The 23,902-nt window shown below is 35.1% G+C and overlaps 1 protein-coding gene across 1 annotated transcript; it reads right to left on the reverse strand.

The window, feature by feature from the left end:
* Positions 1 to 2,447: 2,447 nt before the first annotated feature.
* Positions 2,448 to 21,656, reverse strand: LOC127554987 (interleukin-18-like). Its single transcript, XM_051986974.1, has 5 exons — positions 21,605 to 21,656; positions 12,690 to 12,818; positions 8,185 to 8,313; positions 5,830 to 5,966; positions 2,448 to 2,820 (listed from the first exon to the last, which is right to left on the reverse strand). The coding sequence occupies exons 1-5, from the start codon at positions 21,618 to 21,620 to the stop codon at positions 2,587 to 2,589; spliced, it is 645 nt and encodes a 214-aa protein (XP_051842934.1). The 5' UTR covers positions 21,621 to 21,656; the 3' UTR covers positions 2,448 to 2,586.
* Between the last annotated feature and the right edge of the window lie 2,246 nt (positions 21,657 to 23,902).

Consider the following 23,902-nt stretch of genomic DNA (forward strand, 5'->3'; position numbering starts at 1 on the left):
GCAAGTGAGTTACTTTGACTTTTTCTCTCTAACCTAGACTGAAGAACCTCTGCTGGGGATTGCATTTTTAATATTCAGTGTGAAGAGTAGACACATTATTCATTATGGGAAAAAATCTGGAGGAGTTTCTCATCTCACCCCCTTAAACAAGGTGTTTTTCCTCCCATGTCTGATATCTTGATATCTTAGGTCTTCTAAGATTTCTGAGAAAGCTATCATTAAATAGCTTTACAACTATATTGATGGCACAATGGAAAAAAAACCCCTTTCCCTTTGGGGAAGGGATAGAAAACCAAAGAAGGCCTCTATCTGGAACCCATAATGGAAATTGAAAGGAACTCCACAACGATAGTTGTAGTGCTTCTACTGGCAGAAAACTACAGGCAACCTCATAAGCAGGGGAGCAAAATTAGCAGCCCCACACAATACCAGAAGGGCTGAAATGCTTGGAGGAGACTGTATATTCCACAGAATCTGTGCATTGGGAAGGAAAGATGTATTTATTTTTTATTTTTTGCTGAGGCAATTGGGGTTAAGTGACTTGCCCCCAGGGTCACACAGCTAGCAAGTGTTAAGTGTCTGAGATCAAATTTGAACTCAGGTCCTCCTAACTTCATGGCTGATGCTCTATCCACTACACCATCTAACTGCCCTTGGGAAGATGTATTTCTTAAATGTCTACTATATGCCAGGCACTGTCCTAAATACTTTATTAATATTATCTCATTTGAGGACCCACATGTATAAAAATGTTTGTAGCAGCCCTATTGTAGTGGCAAGGAACTGGAAATTGAGTGGATGACCATCATTGGGGAATGGCTGAATAAGTTATAGTATATTATTTTTGCATTAGAAATGATGAGCAGACTAATTTCAGAAAAGCCTGGAAAGACTTGACATGAACTGATGCTAAGTGAAATGAATAGAATCAAGAGAACACAGCAACAGTAATATCATGTGATGATCAGTTGTAAGGGACTTAGCTATTTTTATTAATGAGGTGATTCAAGGCAATTCCATTGTATTTGTGATGGAAAGAGCCATGAGTTCTCTCCTGAAAGAGAACTATGGGTAATGAATATGGATCAAAACATAGTATTTTTTTGTCCTCAATTGTTTACTTGTTTTTTTCCTATTTTGATCTTATTTTTCTTGTGTAGCATGACTAATATGGAAATATGTTTAGAAGAATTGTATATATGTATAGAAGAATTGCACATGTTTTAACGTATATTAGATTACTTGCTGTATAGGGGAGGAGATAGAAGTAAGGGAAGGGAAAAAAATGTGGAATACAAGGTTTGGCAAGGGTAAATGTTGAAAACTATCTTTGCATATATTTTGAAAATAAAAAAAACCTTATTATTTAAAAAAAGAATTGCACATGTTTAATCTATATTAGATTACTTGCTGTCTAGGGAGGGAATGAGGAAGAAAGTGGTAAGAAAAATTTGGAACACAAGGTTTTTTAAGGGTGAATGTTGAAAACTATCTTTGCATGTATTTGGAAAAATAAAAAGCTAAAAAAATATCTCATTTGATCTTTACAAGAATCTCACAAAGTAGAGTGCTATTATTATCCTAATTTTACATTTGAAGAAACTTACACAGTCACATAACTAGGAAATACCTGAAGTTGGATTTGAACTTTCTCTATATTGTTACCTATTTCCTTGAAGTTTTGATTGAATAATGTTTTATTCTACAAAGAAATAGCAACACTGTATATGATCAAATTTTTTTTCTTGTATTTAATAACCAATTAATGAATTTGAAACAAGGTTTTTCCACTTTTTGACATCCTCATCCAGAAGACACCCAGTATGGGAACTATCTCTTAAAGATTTACCTAAGTCAAGATCTAATCAGATAACATAAAAATTCTAAGTTGGGACTAATGGGTATATTCCTTCTTAATTATGTTTGCTCAGATAGATCTGAGAAAATGTGTCTTCTCCTTTTTGTGAGACAGGTGATATGAAGATGGATGAGTCTCTTTGACCAAGATTTGGGAGGCCCAAGTCACATATCCTAATTTCCTCATTTTAATATAGCTAACTTCCCATTGTGTTAATCAATCAAAATTGATTGGTACCCTTCAGGAACATCTATTCTTCAAAGGATAAATATAAATTGGGAGCTTACTGCCATGAGGGGTCTTAGATTTAGCAAATATGTATCCATTTTTTAATAAGCATGCTGGCCTCATTAATAAAATGATTAAACTAAACCTATGTCTCTTGGAATTTTTTAATTGTCACAGAATTTTAGACCTGGACGGGACCTTAAAAACAATAGCATCTCATTTTAGTTCATAACAACTAAATGCTTACTTAAATTGCAACTAGTCAAAACTACATTATTTTTTCCCACATTAGTAACATTGTGAAAGAAGTATCAGAACAAAAGGGGGAAACCATGAGAAAAAACAACAACAACAACAAAAGTGAAAACAATGTGCTTTAATCTGCATCCTTACTCCATATTTCTTTCTCTGGAGGTGGATAGCTTTTTTCCAGAATGAGTCTTTAGGAATTACCTTAGATCATCATATTGTTAAGAAGAACTAAGTCTATCAAAAAATACTCAGTTCTCATAGTTTCTGTTTCTTTCATAAGTGAACATTGTAGACATTTCTACATTGTCAAGCTTTTTCTTTAAAACTAGAATCTCATATTTGTCCTGAATTTTCTCCCATGCCAGATAGTATTCTGGATATAAGAATGACTTAAATTCTACCTTTTCACAACCTATAACTTTACTTTGCCAGAACAAGATATCTTGGTCTTTGTCTTCAATCGTATATGGAAAATCACCATGCTATAGAAAAGAAGAAAGGAAAACATCTCAGATGTTATAATGTTGAGCCATAGACAGCCTAAATGGGAAGAAGTACATGTATATATGCACACATATATATGTAGATTACTAAGTAAATAGCACATACATGCACATATATGCAAACATTTGTATGTGAACATACAAATTTTATTTATTCATATATATATTCACGTGTGTACTGTTATGTCTGTGATGCTGTTTAACTCCATCTTCTTAAAGTGTATCTACTTGCACATTCTAAACCCTGATTATAAACCCTCTGACTCACTCAGTCTCTCCTCTTCTGCCTAGTGGGCATCTCATCTGTTTCCAAGCAGACAGCATTCTGGTGGGCAGTGGTCACACTACTGAGAGTAGTTCCTCCCTGTCCTTGCCACAAGATCAGATACAAAAGTTCACTGCTATTATCACTCTCCAGTCTCCTAAGAACATCCACTACCCCACTGGTTAATTTATCCAGTGCATCAAGCATTCATCTCATTGAGAAACCCTATAGAATATCCCATAAACTCTCTCAGCTTTCAACTCCCCTTCCATTGTCCAAATGTCTAGAGATAGCCATCTGACTATAGTGAACTGAGGGCCCCCACTCCATAAGATATGGAAACTGCTATAGAGTACTAGAGAAAGCATTGCACCAGAATTCCAAGGACGTGACCTCTAACACTTTGCCATTAACTTTTGGTGTAACTTTGGCAAAATTCTTTCCCCTCTCTGGACTTTAGTTTCCTATTTACCTAATGAGGAGTTTGGACCGAGATATTTTTAAAGATTTCTTTTCATTCTAACATTCTAACTCTCTATAGAATATTGACATTTTATCTAGCTATTTATCCATGCATTCATTCATTTATTAATTAATGAATCAAAATATCTAGCTATCTACTAATTAATTTTATCAAGGAAGACACTATGATTCATTCAGTCATCTAGGTTTGAAATGTATTATCCTTGACTTCTCACTTTTTTGTACCTCAGTATATAATTACTTGCTAAATCCTGTTTCTACTTTATAACATCTCACCTCTTGTGTTTACTCATAGAGCTACCCCCTTTGTCAAGCTCAAGTTACCTCTTTTCTGGATTATTATGGCCTCCTAATTGGTCTCCCTGCCTCCAGTCTTTCTCCATCCTTCACACAAATGCCAAAAGATTTTCTAAAAGCATGGAAGTGATCATCTTATCCCTCACTCAGTGATTTCCAGTTGTTTCCTATATTATTTAGGATTAAATGCAAAACTCTTTAAAGTCTTTTAAAAACCTGACTCTAGTCTACTTTTCCATACTCATTCTACATTATTGACTTTGGTGGAATTTCTGGTACCCCAATCTGGTGCCTTTTCTCCTCACACACAACATAACATTTCCTGTCTGCATGACATTGCACAGCTTATCTCCCATTGCTTAGATTGCATTATCCCCAATTCCACCTTCTGATGCTGTTTGTTGTTTTTCAGGCATTCACTTGTGTCCAATTCTTCATGATCCCATGAATTTGTCCATGGGGCTATTTTTGGCAAAGATATTGAGTACTTTGCCATTTCTTTTTCCAATGTGTCTCCTTTTTACAGTTAAAGAATTGAGGCAAATAAAAGAGTTAAGTGATTTGTCCAGGATCACACAGCTAATAAGTATTTGAGACTAAATTTGAACTTAGAGCTTCCTAATTCCAAGCCTTGCATTCTACTTAACACCAGCAAAGAATCTCTAACTTCTTTCAAAATTCTTTGGATGTGGTGCTTTTTTTGATTGTCAGGACTGCTAATGCTCCTAAGTTTGTATATAAACTTCACATGCACTTATGTGGTTACACATTCCCTCAGAGTAGGTACTATTTTGTGGATACAAACACAAAAACTTTGTATTTATATTCCTGTTGCTTAGCCCAGTTCCTGGCACAAAGAAGGTGCTTAATAAGTGTTTGTTGATTGGTTGGTTATTATTTTCTCATCTGTAGAATGGAGAGATGGACAAAATCCAAATTGCATTCTAGACATAAAGTTTGTGTGTTTTCTGTCTGTGTGATCTTACATTGTCTTTTCCACAGGGTTTAAAAAAATCTAATGGCTAACATAAATGCCAGCTAATGTTATTCTTTCCTGCTTTTAAGCTTGATCCTGATGTTCACTTCACTGGATTTCCCTCTTGTTAAAGGGATAGAAAGAAAATCATATAGCAGGATTTGCCCAGGCCCTTCATCCCCTAAGTTCAGCCCTGATGATGCTAACAATCTAAAAGAGGTTTTTAAACAAAATTTATTTTAAACATCACCAATAACAACTTACAACTAGCTTTGAGATACCTTGGGGTATCTCTGTAGTGCCATAGTACACAGCACTGAGCCTTTAGTCAGGAAGAGTCATTTTCTTGAGTTCAAATCTGATTTCAGGAACTTATTAGCTGTGTGACACTGGATAACTCACTTAACTCTGTCTCTCTGTTTCCTTTTCGTCGTAAAATGAGCTGGAGGAGGAAATGGAAAACTACTACAATATCTTTACCAAGAAAACACTGAATATCATCACAAAGTCATACATAACTGAAAAATGATTGGTACTTGAGATACCTTATGTCATTTTTTTCCTTTTGGCATTTTAACCTTGCTAATTATTTTTTATTTAGGATGTTATTTAAATGAATTAGTTGAGAATTAACTTAAAAGCAAGATTTATTTCGGAAAAAACCCCCAAAACCAAAACTATGCTTTTATTTTCTTCAGACTAATATGACAACTCACTTTATAGGTTCTAATCCATGATGGATGTGCCAACTAATTGTCATGATGACCTGGGTTTTGACATTAGTACTGAGCCTATCCTGCAAGCAAAAACCAAATGTTATTTCCTGACTTTTACATATGTGGGTATTTCTATATCAAAATTCTTTGTCTCTTGTTTTTTATTCTTTGGACATTGGTTTTGGATTCAGGAACTAGGAGTTATTTTTATTTTTTCCTAGAAACTAAGAACTTAAGAGGCTTAATCTTACCTTAAAATGAAGTTCTTGATAATTTTTGCAAGAGAGAATATAACTCTCATTTTCACTCTTCACAGAGAAGGCCACCAAGGATGTTGGGCCATTGCAACAATACATCTGCAGCATAAATTGAGTCCAGGGGGCATTTTCTGAGATTAAATATTTATGAATAGAATTATTTTGAGTCAAAACATTTCTCTCTTCAAATTTGAACATTTAAAGATAGTAAGTCCTTCTAACAGACTTGATTTTACTTGATCTACTTGATCTTACATTGTGTGTTTATAACTGAACTGGACTTAAACAAAGTATGACCCTCAAGGAGCCTATAGTCTAATAAAGATAGTACATATGAGGGTGGTAACATCTTCATGAAAGTGTTTTGACTTGGGAAATTACAGGGGTGGCAAGTAGAACTATCTGGCAGTTGACTGACATACCATTACCAGAATAAAAGATATTGCTGATTTTTTATTCTTTCCAGGGCAAAAGGGGTGTATATGTATGTGCCTGGAATGTCATGTCCCCATAACTGATAAATGTCAGGATCCTTTGACCACTGAACCAGAAATGCGCATGGCATTTTGAGAACTTTGACAAACAAGGATTCGTCTAGAGGACTGATAACTGGCATAGAAAAGGGTCTGGAGACCAGGTCATTTGAAGAATGATTGAAAGAATCAGTTTAATCTTAGGAAGAAGTGACTGGGGAGGGAAGGGAGAGTTAGTGGAAACAGGTGGACATGATAATGGTCTTTAACTATCTGAATGGCTGTGAGATGTAAACACTGATCTTATTCTGCTTGGAGAGACTGTAGAAGGAATGGGTAGAAGCTGCAGGGAGATTGATTTTTATTAAATATGAGTAAGATGAACATGCTAGCTATAAAGATGCCTTTCTAAGAAAAAAAGTGTTTCACAAGTAAAAGAAAAGGAATGGATGGTTGAATAGAGGTTAGTAAAAAAAAAAAAAAAAAAAAAAGATGGGCTTAGTAAATTGAAACTTTAATATGATTCATCAATATGATGTGGCAGCCCAAAACCCAAAGGTAATCTTAGGTTGAATCAAAAGAGATAACGATTCTAAATTAAAAGAGTCAATATTTTCTCTGTACTTTGGCCTTGATTGGACCACATTTGGAATATGGAATGTTGGTAAAACTGGGTGTGTGACCCTGGGAAAGTCACTTAATTCTGAATTCTTAAAATAAAAAGAACACTGATAAGATAGAGAAAACTCTGAGAAAAGCAAGTGGGAGAGCTGTCTTGAATTATATGAGGATTGAATAAATTGAAAATATTTAAATCAGAGGAGAAGACTCAGGGAGAACACTCTTATTATATTCAAGATTTGAAGATTGGTACATGGAAGAGTAATTGAACTTTCTGTGCTTGGTCCCAATGAGTAGAACCATTGGATTTACAAAATTTCAAAAAGAAATAAAATTATGTTTGATTTCAGGTGTAACTCCTCACAAGTAAAGCTGTTCCAAGTGGAATGAGCTGCCTTAGGAATGGCAGACTCCTGGGAGGTTTTCAAGCAAAGAATGGATATCTTTTGGGTATCTGATAATGATTCTTTTTAGATATGGGTTGGACTATGTGACTGTTTTCTGACCAAAATTCTGTAAGTCTCTAATAAGAGTTATTTGAAAATGTTGTGGGCTGCCTTATAAAGCAGTAAGTTTCTGTCACTGGATGTGTGCAAGTACAGTAAGGAATGTTAATAAAAGGGCTTCCTATAGATCCTGTAGGAGGGTGGTGGTGGGGTTGAATTAAATAAACAGGTCTTTTCCGTTTGAGGATTTTTTTAATTATGAGGATATAATTATTACAAATTTCTCTGTAAAACAAATTGAAGTCGTGGTGACAGTACTTTGTTTGTTAGTTATGATGCATGAACTTTACATAAGAAAGAAGAGAGATGTATAAGAGCTTTTCAAATTCAGCAGTATGCTGAATAATCAGTTCCTCTCAGGACAAGTGAATATCCAAATGGATCTTGGTATGAACAACATTAAATTGTTTCTAGTCCTATACTTTACACTTAAGGTGTGGGCCTATGAGGGCTTAGGGATTTAGGTGGCAAAATAGAGGGTGAAGAATAAAGATCCTGGGAGGCAAGGTGATGAAACAGAAAGGACCTTTGGCTGGTAGTCAAGACAACTGGGTTGTTGATTCTGGTTCTGCTAGTAATTGGTCATTTGACCATTGGCAAGTAACTTAACCTTTCCAAAACTTATAACCTTACATTTCTTCCAGGAAAGTCATTTTTGCATTTTTGAAATGACAGTTTAGGTTAATTTTCTCTAAGATCCTTTACAAGGCTATGATTTTCTTGATTTCTTCAAAATAAAAAAAACATACCTATCTTCTCATGATCTGTCATCTCTTCAAATATGACCACTTCTTCTTCTTTTTTGAAGAAGGCAATCTTTCCATTTGAATTCTTTAAGTTGACACACCCAGGATCAGAGAATTTGATTACTGCTTCACCTGTTTTAAATATGCAACACAGAAATGGGATTTTTTCCCCCTCCACATTTACCAATAGAGTTCGGGCTTACTTTTTTTTCATAGTGATTGATGACAGCCTTTAATTAGAAAAGAATGAATCACAAAATTGAATATTTCTTTGATCTCCTTGCACAAGAGAATCACAGATAGGGAAACAAAGCAAATTCTTTAAGGAATTCAAGTGACTACTCCAACAATACCAAAGAAAGAAGGGGAAACTTTTTATCATCTTGAAGGCAGTAACTAGTTTTCCTTTTTTGTCTTTATGTTCTCCATGGTATCTTGTGCTTAGAAGACTTTTAATAAATGATTATTGTATTGAAGGATTGCTACTCTGAGAAAATGGTATCTAAAATTGGAGAAACCATTTATACTCAGGAACCCAATGGGAAATCATGGAGACACGAAATCTGGAAAATGGAGAAAAAATCCCTTCCTTTTCTTATAGAGATTTATTGGTTCTCTTAATGCCTTTCTCCTTATATTATCTTCTATTTACCTGTTTATTTCCAGGGCCCACTGAGCAATTAGGTGGCGGCTAGATAGAGTGATAGCTGATCCAGGAAGACCAGAGTTCAAATCTGACCTCAGATCCTTCCCAGCTGTGTGACCATAGACTACACATTTCTATCTCTGTTTTTCATCTTTAAATGGGGATAATAATATACCTCCAAGTATTGTTATAATAATCAGCATAAATAAAAACTGTAGTCTCCCCCATTATAATGTGAGCTCCTTGAGAGCAGAGATTGGCTTTTGCCTTTCTTTGTATCCCAAGCTTTAGGACAGTATCTAGCACAGAGTTGTTGTTCATTTGTTTCAGTCATGTCCAGCTCTTCATGACCTTATTTAAGGTTTTCTTAGCAAAGATCCTGGTATGGTTTGTAATTTCTCCTCCAGTTCATTTTTGCAGATGAGAAAACTGAAGCAAACAGTATTAAGTGCTCAAGGTCACCTGGCTAAAAAGTGGTTGAGGCTGGATTTGAATTCAGGTCTTCCTAATTGAGCCCAGTGCTCTAACCACTTCACTAAATAAACACTTGTTGACTGACTTGTTGACTTTTTGACTAAAGAATCAAAGCACAGCATGGATACCTCTTATTCTGTGGGGTACATTCCCAAGCACAATCTGGAAGGTAGAATCAGAAAGAAGTGTGGACGATCAGGTTCCCTCCATTTACATGTTCCTTCCTGTGTTGATGCCCTGACCCTTAATACCATGTATGTGACTTTTTCTGGACATTTCATAGAAGTCATGATTTTACTACCAGGATCAAATTCTGATTAGCAGTAAATAGTCAATTTAAATAAGATAGATTTTGAGAGTTGGAGAATTTCCAGAGCAGCAAAGAACAGTATGGTATCCTCTCTTCAGTGTGAGTGACACTGAGCCCCAATGACCCACATTCCTTTCAGAATCAAGTCTCTCAAATCAGATGTGTTGCATGGGTAACCAGTTTTTCTCAAGGCAGAGCAAGTTGACAAGAGCATATGGGTATGCACTAACAAGCAACTCCTCCTTTCCTTCCCTTGTCTAGAGCCAATATTTAGACAAATCAAGTCATACTTTTTTTCTTTTAGTTTAGGGAGAAAAAGTTAAATCCTGAATTAAAAGCAATATTTTCTCTCAGTATCTTCTCTCCCCCTCACTGTTTTGTCTTCTCATGCTGCACCATTTCCTATAATTTCTGTAGTTATATACCATTTCTTCTAGGGAAATTTGTCCAGAAAATCATATCTATCTCAACAAATGAGACACTAGGGTCTGACATTTTGGGAAATTTAGATATGAAATTTAAAATCCAGGTTCTGTAAGTTATAATTTTCAGATTTTTTGTAGGTGACTAGAAATATCTATGAATTATAATGGCTTTACTCTTTAAATGATTCACTGAATGCAGCCAAGATTAGAATAGAAGCAGAAAAATGGGAAAACATTTTTACATTCAAGGATTCTGATAAAGGCCTTATTTCTAAAATATATAGAAAATTGACTCAAATTTATAAAGATAAGAGTCATTCTCCAGTTGATAAATGGTTAAAGGATATGAACAGACAACTTCAGATGAAGAAATTCAAACTATTTCTAGTCATTTAAAAAAAAAATCTTTAAATCACTATGATTAGAAAAATGCAAATTAAGATAACTGAGGTACTATTATACACCTCTCAGATTGGCTAAAATGACAGGAAAAGATAATGATAAATGTTGGAGGGAATGTGGGAAAATTGGGACACTAATACATTGTAGATGGAGTTGTGAACTGATCCAACCATTCTGGAGAGCAATTTGGAACTATGACCAAAGGGCTATCAAATATCCTTTGATCCAGCAGTGTCTCTATTAGATCTTAAAGAAGGGAAAGGGACCCATATGTACAAAAATGTTTTTGGCAAGAGACTGGAAACTGAGTGGATGTCCATCAGTTGGAGAATGATTAAGTTATGGCATAGGAATGTTATAGAATATAATTGTTCTGTAAGAAATGATCAGCAGGATGATTTCTGAGAGACATGGTTGACTTACATGAATTGATGTTAAGTGAAATGAGCAGAACCAGGAGATCATTGTACATGGCAACACCAAGATTATACGATGATGACATGTCTGATGGACATGGCTCTCTTCAACATTGTGATGATCTAGAGCAGTTATAATGATCTTGTTATGAAAAGAGCCATCTATACCCAGAGAGAAGACTGTGGGGACTGAATGTGGGTCACAACATAGTATTTTCACCATTTTTGTTGTTGTTTGCTTGCATTTTTTTCTTTCTCATTTTTTCCCTTTTTGATCTTGTTTTTCTTGTGCAGTTTGACAATTGTGGAAATATGTATAGAAGAACTGTTCATGTTTAACATATATTGAATTATTGCCATGTAGGGGAGGGGATGGGAGAAGGGAGGTAGAAAAATTTGGAACACAAGGTTTTGCAAAGGTGAATGTTGAAGATTATCTCTGTGTATATTTTGAAAATAAAAAGCTATTATTAAAAAATAAAAGGGGAAAAATGACATTGCAAGTTTAGAAGAAGGTGGGGAATGAAAACCTTTCTATATAGTCTTCAATGGTAGGGGCTTCTCTGCTGCAGTGACAAGACTGTCTTTTTTACTTGCTAACACTTCCAAATAGAGGTCTCCTTCCATCTTTTAGCAATTTATTTAAGAGAATTCTAAACCAAAGAGCTCATGTTATATCATCCATTTGCTAAGGAAGAACACATCTGAAAATTTATAGAATTGTATCGTGTCCATTAAGGATGCAGACCTCCTATGTATTTAGATGGTGCTGTCACTGGGAATTCCTACATCCTCCTTCTTTTGTGTGTGTGTATGTGTGTGTGTAGGGGCCCAAATATTTTCAAGCCATCTATGTCTTCAATATTTTAATAGAAGTTGATAGGGGTAAAATGAGATTCACTTAAGGGAATAATTATAATAGCTTACTTCATATTGCATATTTACAATGTACTATCTTGTAATATAGTACATTGTAGTACCTTATGAAGAGCAATGCATAAAATACTTGGCATCGTGTCAGGAAGATTTATGTTAAAATCTGAACTCAGACATTTACTAGCTGTGTGATCCTAGGAAAGTCAGTTAACTTTTGTTTACCTCAGTTTCCTCAAAAAGGGATAATAATAGCTCCAACCTCCCAGGGTTGTTGTGAGGATCAAATGAGATAATATTTGTAAAGCATATAGTATCTAGCAACAGGTGTTTAATAAATGCTTATTGCTGAAAAAACCCACATTTGTTAGAGTTGATAGTCACATAATCTTCTTGTTGCTGTGTTCAATGTTTTCTTGCTTATACTTACTTCACTGAGCATCAGTCCATGTAAGTCTCTTCAGGCCTTTCTGAAATCATCCTGCTGATTGTTCTTCTCCTTTCTTCATATTTTATACAGTTTATAAAACATTTTCCTCATAATGACCCTGTGAGATGGGTAGTACAGTACCTACCGTACCTTTAAAAAGAAGAGTTGTAGGCGGATTCCAAAAAATTCATTTGTTTAGATTTTTAAAAAATGTAAAGGACTATTTAACGTAAAATTTTTTTGGTGGTTATTCTGAACTTAAAAAATATCAACAGGACCATTTTCATATACACAGAAGAGAAAAAGGATTTTGCACGAAAGCACAAATCTCTAGGATATATAGCTTACATTTTTTAAAAAAGCACATACATATGTATATGTATACACATATTATGTTATATCCTATTTCAAAATTACTGTATTTCTATGGGACCCATGTTCTTTTGCTATTAAGAAAAATCTTATTATAAGCATGGTCACTCAAAACCAATCCACATACCGGCCATTTCCAAAAATGCCTATGATGACTTACAACTTAAGAGGCATTCCTCTTCTCCAAATTTTGGCTCCATATTGTCAATGAAATTGGGATTTAATTTACAATCCTCTTCTGGGGCACAGGCCACTTCTTGACAGTCTTTTGCAGTTGCCATCTTTATACCTAAAATGGAAACCATACTGTTGAAAGATAACCAAAGTTCTTTTGATATCTTACATTTTTTCAGACTGTTTTCCCAACTCTTTTTTTTTTTTTTTCCTGAGGCATTTGAGGTTAAGTGACTTGCCCAGGGTCTTAAGTGTTTGAAAGTGTCTGAAATGTTAGGAAGTCTGTCTGAAACCAGATTTGAATTCAGGTCCTCCTGACTTCAGGGCTGTGTTCTATCCACGTGCCACCTAGCTGCCTCGCCCCACCAACTCATATTTCTTAAAGCATTTTTTTCTGTTAGCATTTTCTCCTCTTTCCTGTTATAGCAATCTATTATTTAGAGATTTTCTTATTTTCTGAGTTATAGTGTAAACTCCTTCAGGGCACAATTACTTCTTTTTTTTCCTTTTTATATTTCCAGGGTTCAGTACTGTGCTTTGCACCTAAAATATAGGTAATTAATTTATATATTTTAAAAACTGAACTCAGTACTTCATTTAGAACCCTGGCTGTTTAATATGCATTTCTTGAATGCTATTATCTATTGATTGATTGATTTCTTGGTTATGTGATGAGTTTCTCCCAATAATATGAACTGTCTTGTCACATTTTGAAAATTAAAAGTTATCCTGTCTAAGATATGTATGTGCTTCTGTCATCCCTCACAGAATCTTATAAATTCTTTTAGGGTAGAATAAGAAGGTGTGTCTCATTTATTTTTTGAATGCTTGACTTCCAAGTATTAGCACTGTACTTTGCACATATCACTCATTTGGTAGATGACTGTTAAATGAATAAATGAATGAACCAAGAATAGTGTGAATGCATTGCCATCAATGTAGCAATGATATCATAATTTTTTCTTGTTTTAATAGGGCAAAAAAGTTAGTGAACAAGAAGTACTGGGTGCTTGAAAAAGGTGGATCAAATTCTTTGAATTAATAAAAATAAAAAGAAAAGTGATATCGGAGGCATCAATCACAAACTTCAAAAATTTCACAATTATCATCTAAACTCAAAGTTGGAAGGGACTTGAGGTCCAATCTGTAAGGAAATAAATATAGACAGGAGTATTGTATAAGTGCCTCACACATACAAGAATAGATATCAATAAGGAAAAATTTTGATTCCAACCAGAAGAGAAAACAGGAAGGAGTCAGAGGCAGGACACTCTGCTGCTCTAAGAGAAGAGAAGTAATGAGCTAGAATAGTATCTATGGGCTGCTTTAAATATTATTAATTTGGGAGAAGTAACTTGAAGGTTTAAGCTAAATTCTTGATTTCTACTAATTAATGGCTTTACATTCAAGGCTTGATGCCCTTTTCACCAAAAACCAGTTCTACAATAAATGTTCATAATAAATAGAAAATTTATCAATGTTAAGAGGAAAACAAAAATCAGAGAAAAATACTAAAATATATATCAGACAATATAGATTGAAAATCCTCTCCCATTGAGAGCAGAATATTTCAGTTCAACCAAGAAAGTTCTAGCTTTTGGCCAGAGGGAAAATTCCAGTGTTTCTAAAATAGCAAATGAAGAATAAGGGCATGATAGAGACAGCCAGCTCCTCTCATGTTGTCTTCTTCTGAGATTTTTTCCTCTCTCTTCAGTAACAGGAAGATAAGTTGGAATAGCTACTTTTTCTCTTAAAACTGGAAGCCAGAAGAGCCCATTAGAGACCCCAAAAGTCATGATCTCTCCTCCCTCAGGTTCTTAATAATTCTGCTCTGCTCCTTAGGTGATGCAGGTTATTGATCTCCACCAATGAAGAGACAGTCCTATATCAATGAGTTTTAGAGGTTACAGAAAAATTTATGCTATAATATTACAGAGAAATGGTTATCTAGTCACTGCTTGAATGCATTACTTTTCAAGGCAGCCCTTTCCCCTCTGGAACATCTCTAATTCTTAAGAAGTTCATGGTTTAAATCAAGTCAAAATCTGCTTCTCCACAATTTCTTTCCTAGTTTTTACCTCTAGGGAAAACCAGAACAAATATATAATAATTTTTCTTGGATATGATAGTCCTTTAAAAAAAAGATTAAAACAGCTCATACACTTCAGTAAAACAGCCCAGTTACCTTCAACTGATTCTTAAATTGCATTATTTCCAGTCCTTTTATCATTCTACTTATCATTTTTTGAATGTTGTCTTTCAAAGTCCTTATTAAATGTGGTGCCCATCACTAGACAGAATAGTTGAGGTGTGGTCTAGCACTGAGTACAATGGCCCTCTGATTTCCCTCTTTCTGGATGTTGTGCTTATCTTAATGTACCTTAAGATGCCAGTGATTTTTTTTTTTTTTTTTTTGCTTTCATGTCTCAAGGCTGAATCATATTGAATCTTCAATTCATTAAAACCTCTGGGTCTCTTATGAACAATGATCCATAGGCTACCCCTGTTTACTCCTGTTTTCCATTTGTGTGCAGACAAATATAAACTGGGCCAAAGATCCTTCATGGTTGTGAAGCATCCCTTGAACCTTGTTAGCCTATCCATTGTGGCAGCCCATCCTGATATACCCTCTCTAATTCTACCCCCTCTGTTATCTCATGCTTGCTGAGTCTCCATCAAATTCAATTAAAAGGGTTTTTAAAAATCTGAATTTAACAAGTAACAAGCAAAATGACAATTTCTTTATTCAAAATAGAGCAGAAAAAGATGATTGCAAATGAAACAGTGGGAGATATATGTGTAAATATACATATATATGCACATACATACATAAATTAGATAGATTGATAATAAATATTTGACAAGTTCAACCTGCAGCTTTCCATGCTTATTTGTACTACTTTTTCATCTTTGCATTTTTAAACAAGATGCCTCAACAATCCTCTTTTTTGTTCTTTTGTTATTCCGTTTTTATCATCTTTCCTCCTCCCCTTCATTGTAAAAAAATAAGAAAAAGAAAGCCATCACAAATATGAATAGTAAAGTAAATTAAATCCCAAATTGGTTGAGTCTGAAAATGTCTTGTTTTGCATCTTGAATCCATCACTTCTCTGTTAAGAAGTAGGTAGCAAGCTTCACATCAGACCTCTAGAATCTCAGTTGCATATTGATCAAATTTTCAAGCCCCCTCAAAGTTTTGGCATTATTGTCACTTTATATCAGTTCATTTAGGTCTTCCCAAGATTTCATGGAATTAATTCTTTCATTAATTCTTATGGCAAAATAGTATTCTTGTTACGTGCATATGCTTTAATTAATTTGTTCAACTAATCCCTCATAAAATGTATCTTCCCTTAGTTTCTAGTTCTTTGCTACTACAAAAAGAGCTGCTATAAATAATTTTGTACATATGGATTTTTTTTTTGCCTTTTTGATTGGGATCAAAGAATATGCGTACTTTGGGGACATTATGTCAAATAGATTTTTAAAACAGTTGAACCAATTCACAGTTTTACCAATAATATATTATGCATTTGTTTTCCTGTAGCCTGTCCCCAAACTGTCATTTTCCTTTTTTTTAAATCATCTATATCAATCTGATAAATGAGAGATAGAACCTCAGAGTTTTTAAACTTATAATTTCTGGAATTAGTAGTGATTTGGAATTCCAAATCAAATTGTATCACATCCCCTCAGGACTACATTCTCTATATCTTCCTTAGGCATTGATCAACCAATTCTAGTTAATATGCTAAAAAGAGCTTAGAAATTATTCTATTTAGGGACCATATCTGTAATTTAATTATGGTCTTCTGTTTTTTTTTTTTTATATATAAATTTTATTTTATTTAATAATAACTTCGCATTGACAGAATCCATGTCAGGATAATTTCTACACGACATTATCCCTTGCAATCACTTATGTTTCATTTTTTCCCCTCCCTCCCTCCTCCCCCCCCCCCCCCCCCAGGATGGCAAGCAGTCCTATATATGCTAAATATGTTGCAGTATATCCTAGATACAATACATATTTGCAGAACCGAACAGTTCTCTTGTTGCACAGGGAGAATTGGATTCAGAAGGTAAAACTAACTCGGGAAGAAAATCAAAAATGCAAATAGTTCACATTCATTTCCCAGTATTCCTTCTTTGGGTGTAGCTGTTTCTGTCCATCATTTCTCCAATGAAACTCAGTTAAGTCTCTTTGTCAGAGAAATCCACTTCCATCAGAATACATCCTCATACAATATCGTTGTCAAAGTGTATAATGATCTCCTGGTTCTGCTCATCTCACTTAGCATCAGTCCATGTAGGTCTCTCCAAGCCTCTCTGTATTCATCCTGCTGGTCATTCCTTACAGAGCAATAATATTCCATAACATTCATATATATGGTCTTCTGTTGACAAAACACTCTTCATTTACTGTCTAAAAAGTGGAGTGACTTTGATGTCAGAGATTTCAAGTTAAAGTGAGGAAAGTAGTGTTATACAGGTTAATAGAGAAATTATTTATTGGTACACCTGACTTTTTAGATTACTTAAACAATTCTAAAGTGTCATAGCTTCCTATTCCTAGGATTGGCTTTGTGTGTAATTGTATTTTTATAACTATGTAAATCAAAAGCTCCTCAGAGTTGGAAGGGAATTGAGAGGCTACTTCATCCAGTCCATACCTGAATATTACCTCTAATTTGTCCTTGAGGAGTGATCATCTGGTTGATCATTTTAAGACCTCTGCTTATAAAGATCCCTTCAGTGATAACTGTAATGACTGCGTATTTAAAATCAGCCGGAGTCAGGAATTCAGGTTAAGGGAAAAAATCTTCACTCTTTATTGAAGTGAAGAGGTGAATAAGGATTGCGATAGCAATATGGGCAAGAAAGATTGCGATAGCAATATGGGCAGCTGCGACAGGAAGCCAGCTAACAGAGGGGGATCTGAGCTGAACAGTGGTCGCAATGGCAATGCAAGCAGTCTCTCCTTCCCCTTCCTTTTCCCCTCCCTTGCCTCCACCCACCAAAATCGTCATTTCCTATACAACATATCAGGACTTGCACAAAGAGTGGGCGGGGGCCATTTTTTCTCCAAGCTTATATATTAATAGAGTATGGTCCAATTACTATTTCGCCTCATGTGCTTGGGACCTCAGTGCATCAATTCAAGCCTCAGCCCATTACAGATAACTACTGAAAATTATTTGAAGATCTCTGGTGAATAAGAAACCACTCTTTTTTTTTGAGGAAACTAATTATACTTGTAGGAATCTCTAATTAATAAGAAGTTTGTCTTCTCAATAGAACTGAATATCAGTCTCTACCCATTACTCCTAGTTGTGCCCTTTGGGGCAAAACATGTCTAATCCTTTTAATTCACAGGCCTCCCCAAATTTCCTTATCTAGCTTAAAAATCTCACATTTACTTGAAGCAATTCTGGCATGATGTGGTCTTCTTTCCCCTCACCTTCTTGGATCTTTTCGGTGTGTAGTCTGAGCCTGTTGGCATTCTTCCTAAATTATACCATTATCAAACACAGGTTTCAAATGGGATCTGCTCAAAGTAGTATTCTCAGGAAGGGACACAATGACAAATGTATTAATATGGCCCAAAATGTCAGTAGCTTTTTGGGCTATTATATTACCTTGTGGCTTCCCAGAATTTGCAGTCCACTAAGCCTTTTATACTTTTTCACATGATCTATGGTTTAGTCATGGATTTTCCATTCTATCTTTGTTTTGATTATTTTATTTTTATTTATTTTTATCTATAGACGTAACTTATCCTAATTTGTTGAGATTTTTGATCCTGACTCTATTGTTCATGTTAACTGTTTTCTCAGCTTTGTGTCACTCTCATATTTGATAAGCAATCATCTATATCATCATTCAAATCACTGATAAAAGTGTTGACCAAAGACGAAAAGGAGACACTTAAGAGTCTCTAACAATAACTTTCCTCTAGTTTGGCAATAGCCATTAATTCTTATTTTTTAAGTCCAGACATTCAGCCTGAGCCAAGTTTACCTAACTGCCCCAAAGAGAGAGCAGAATTCCAAAAACAATTGTATAAAATAATCAAATTTTAGTTTGGCTGCTGTGTTTATGGAGCTTTAAAACTTGTAACGGCATTTTGAAGAGACCCCTTTTCCTACCAAGAGGAACTCCCACAGTTCTTCCCTGCATTCCTTAAAACTCAACTTTATCACTCTTCTCCTCAGTTTCCCTCTTGTTTCAGAAGAAAAGGTCCCTACTGTTTCTTTAGGCTAATTTAAGCCTGTGTCCTTGATTGCACTTCCTCCTCCAGGACATTCCTCCAGCAATCATCTTCTTGCTCTCATGCTTCTTCCATCTCTCCTTCTCTACTGACTACCCAGATATCCTCAATTAAAAATATAATAAATAAATAAAAAAAGAAAGTCTTTCCTTAACCTCACTCATCTTTCCCCTAAGTACCAAGTTCTTTAAGACTGAAGGGCCTAACAGGACTCCTCAAACTTTTTAAATAGGGGGCCAGTTCACTGTCCCTCAGACTGTTGGAAGGCCCAACTATAGTAAAAACAAAAACTTTGTTTTGTGGGCCTTTAAATAAAGAAACTTCATAGCCCTGGGTGAGGGGGATAATCGTCCTTAGCTGCTGCATCTGGTCCATGGGCCATAGTTTGAGGACCCCTGGATGCACAATGGTCTTTTAAGAGTCAGGAGGGATAGAAAAGATTGAACCAGTTCACATCTATAGTTAAAAAACTGTATAGAATGGTGGACTGGGTTTGAATCCTGCCTCAGATACCACTGAGCAAGTCACCACCTTTCTGGGCCCCAGGTTCATCAATGGTAAAGAGGGAGAAGGATTACATTTGATGACCTATTAGATCCTTTCCGACTCTAACACTATGATCGATATGATTCTGTGACCTCTTTATCTCACAAGAGAGCCTGATAGCAAGTAGGACTGGTATGGTTATCATGTTTTCAAAATTAGGAAAATTAAACGAAGGAAATTGTTTCTTGCCTAAGAATAAATACATAATTAGTAAACAGCAGAGCCAAGAGTAGTAGATCCAGTTATTCTACTTCCAAGCCTCCTTCCATCATATGGTCTCAAGATCTATGCTCTGAAAAGCTTACCATCTAGTGGAGAAGACAAATCACACATACAATATTTTTTAAAACTCTTTGGGCCATACTGAAGTCTCCCAAGGATTGAGAGTGAGGGGACAGATTAGGCTGTGACCCAGTTTTAAGGGAAGCCTTTGTGGGGTAAAGATGGAAAGATGAGGAGAATTTCAATGGGTGGGAAAGGTAGAAAAGAATCTTTAAGTCTAAGTGATGTCATTAGCATTCATGAAAAGCATCCAACTTTTGGATTTTTCAAATCAGTTTCACATCTATAATCAAAAAGCTGCATAAAATGGTGGCCTGGGTTTGAATCCTGCCTTAGACACTAGCTGAACAAGTCACCACATTTTTTGAGCTCCATATTCATCATCTGTAAAGATGGGGAAGAATTAGGTTTGATGACCTATTAGGTCCCTTCCAACTCTAAAACTATGATCCATATGATTCTGTGACTTCTATCTCATGAGAGAGAGCGTGATAACAAATAGGACCCGTATAATTATCCACATTTTAAAAATTAGGAAAAGAAAACAAAGGAAATTGTTTTCTGGAGTGAGATAGAACAATGTTTAAATAATATACAAGGAGAGTAGGAAAACAACAAACCTTACTGGAATAGAGTTCTTGCTGGGGACTAGTAGAGGATAAAGTAGGCTTCAGTTTACCTTAATCCCAGGATGAGGAGTTTGGATTTAAGTTGATAGACAATAGGGAGGCATCACAGGTACTTGAGAAGAGGAAAGGCATTTTACAGGTGATGAATAAGGAATGTTAATTTGGGAGCAGTAGGGAGGAAGGTGAGAGCAGAGCCAGGAGAACAGCTAACAGGCTATTGCAGTAACTCAGGTGAGGTGTTGGGATCAACAGGAATAGAAGAAGGAAGGAATATGCATTTATATAGGGCCTACTATGTGCCAGACTCTGGGATAAGCACTTTACAAATATCATTTCATTTAATATAATAGCTAACATTTCTCTAGCCCCTATTATATGCCCGGCCCTGTGCTAAATACTTTATAATTCTTATCTGATTTGATTCTCACAACAACCCTGAGAAGTAGGTGCTGTTATTGTTCCCATTTCTTTAAATGAGGAAACCAAGGCAGAGAGCTAATATATATTGTTTAGAGAAATGACAAAGTGTTTCCATTTCCAAATAAACTACACAGCCTTGATTATTTTCACTGAAACAGCAAATATTCTTCTTTTTTTTTGCCATTAGTTCATGTTTCTGTCTTATCTGATCTCTGCTTTTATAGAAGGTTATATGGAAGACACAATAGCCCCAGGAAACATGGGTTCTGCTCCTGACTCTTCCTCTAATGAGCTGTGTTACCTTAGATAAAGAGATTTCTTCTGGGTTTCAATTCCTTATCTGTAAAATGAAGGAACAGCACAGGAGAATCACTAAATAATTTATGGCCTCTATTATTCTGCTTGGCCATCAGTACAATTAAAGATTTGGACTAGACTATGTCTAAGGTCCTCTTTAACATTTTATGATTCCATGTTCCTCTTGCTATCTCAAGGTTTCTGGAAGAAGAAAGACCTGGTGGTTATTCCTTTGTATATCTAAGAACTTGACAAAAACAGACAATAGGACAAGGATATTGAGATCATCCTGCATCTATTTGCAAAGTAAACAAGGGATGTAGATGACTGTGCCCTATGCATCTATCTGACTGCATAGTTCATGGACTTCTGTGACCCCAAGATCTATAGCACAGAATTATAACAATTGTATTTTCCCACTGAAACCCATTGAATATTTAATAGTTTTCTTCCTACCTTCTGCCAAGTCCATATGAAGATGAAGTGATTGTATTCTCACGGACTCTTCTCCAATAATAATGAACTAACTTCCCTGGAGAGCATTGTAACAGCTGATCTAGTGGGAGGAGACTAGAAAGGTGAAATAGGTGGAGAATAATATTCATACATGATATGAATCTGTCTTTTAGTCTAATGTGAGAGAAAACATTAAAAAAAGGGGAGAAAAGAGAGAAAAATCTTTTAAAGGATCTGAGATATTTCTTTTCATCAAAATTATTATTGTATTGGTCTAAAGATATGGAATCTGATGGCTAGAGTCAAAACCTCAGAAGTTACATAGTCCAATCCCTCCTGAAATGTGTCAGGCCATTCTGAACACAGACCATTTTACTTTCATGTACTTTTGTTAAGGAAATTGTGGATTTTTTTTTTAAATATAGTGAATAAAAATCTACCTTAAATAAAGGTAATTTATTATTAATTAATTTAAATAAATTAAATAAATTTCCCACTGGTTGTTCCTTGTTCTTTCCTTGAGGAGTCTATAGATCAAATCTAATTTTTATTCCTTGTGACATTCATTTAGGCACCTGAAGATAGAGATTTTATTCCCTCTAAATCTTTTAGATTTCAGGTTAAATATATCTAGTCCTTTTAATATTGATTTTGTATGATTGTGAGTTTCCTGACTTCTCCCCCAAAATGCCTTCTAGGTTGTTTATTTCATTCAAGAATTTGAAAAACAGAAGAGAAAAGTTATGTATCTTTAATCTGCAGAAAATAGACTAATGCCCAAGTCTCACCTACTATGCTTCTTTGAATTCATCCTAAATTTGCATTGGTTTTGTATTTTGTTGGCTGCTATATTACATCGTTGACTCATACTCCATAGCCATATCTCCACCACCCTGATCTGGTGAAGTTGATAGTTGGACCTCTGTATTAGTTTGATGAGATATTTTTGGAGCCTGAGTCTTTAAGACACTATGTTAATGATGTCCTGCATCTGGGTGTCACTTATATGTAGGCATATTTAGCTTGCATTCTAGAAACTTTTATTCATCGTTGCTTCTTCCATGTTATTGTTTAACTCTAACCTCCTCCCTTCAAAATGACATCAATCTGTTTCTGACTACTCGTGGTGACTAGTTCTCAACTCATCTAAATGAATTATCACCTAGCTAGTCTACATTCCTCCATCTCCTCCATGGAATTTGTAAGAAAGACCATCAAATGTACTAGTCTGGTGAATCCATCAAAAAAAAAAACAAATGAGTTTAGCTTGCCATGTTTTCCCATGCATCTCTAAATTCATATTCTCTGTTCTAAGTGTTTCTACACTTCTTTTCTGGACTTCTATTCCATTATATTCATATATATAAATTTGTTAACTATTTCCTGATTGATGGGCATTTACTTCATTTTCAGTTTCTTGCTATTAGAAAAAGTGTTGCCATATAAATATGTTGGTGTAGATACAATCTTTCTTTTTTATAACTGATTTGTTTGGGAGTGGGAACTTTGGATCAAAAAGTATATGGTCAATGACTTTTGTTCATGTAGTTCTAAATTGAGTTCCAGAATGATCTAGCCCATTTGCACTCCCTAGAATGTCTGATCTTCCACAACTTCTCCAACAGTGACTTTTCATCTTTTTCCATCTTTGTTCATTTTGTTGGATGTGTGATGGAGCCTTGTTTTTGTCTAATTATTAGTTACCTGGAGCAATTTTTCATGTGCTTGTTAATAATTGACAATTCTTTTGAAAACCATTCTTAGTTTTTTTTGACTATTTAGAATAAATTTTGATCATCTATTCATTTTTTGTTCCCTATGTTACTTGGACATTACACCTAATCTGAATACATATTTCCTTGTTAATTATTTTTCTTCTATCATCCCTGGCCCAAAATTTATTTCCTTGGTAGGAAAAGCAGACACAAAATGATAAAAGTGGTTATGCTTTCTCTCCATTTTCTACTTTCATCTTTCTCTCCAGTTCAAGCAGTAGTGTTTTTTCTTCCTTCTGTGATCTTCCTCTTGTTTCCATTATGCCTCAGAACTTTTATTATTATTTTCAGCAGTCATCCCCAATCTCAGTCCATTCTTAGAGAATTAGTTTGATATTAATACTCTGACAGTATTCTCATAGGATTATTGTCATCTTTCAGAAATTTTTTTTTAATTTAAAAACATAATATCTATCAATAAAGGACAGCATGGATACTAGATCTGGGAATGAGAAATGAAGGAGGAGAATTCCCTCCATTAAAGCATGTTGACATCTTCTCTTCAATCTATATTCTCACAGAA

The sequence above is a fragment of the Antechinus flavipes genome, chromosome 3, assembly GCF_016432865.1.
Source record: "Antechinus flavipes isolate AdamAnt ecotype Samford, QLD, Australia chromosome 3, AdamAnt_v2, whole genome shotgun sequence".
Taxonomy (NCBI): domain Eukaryota; kingdom Metazoa; phylum Chordata; class Mammalia; order Dasyuromorphia; family Dasyuridae; genus Antechinus; species Antechinus flavipes.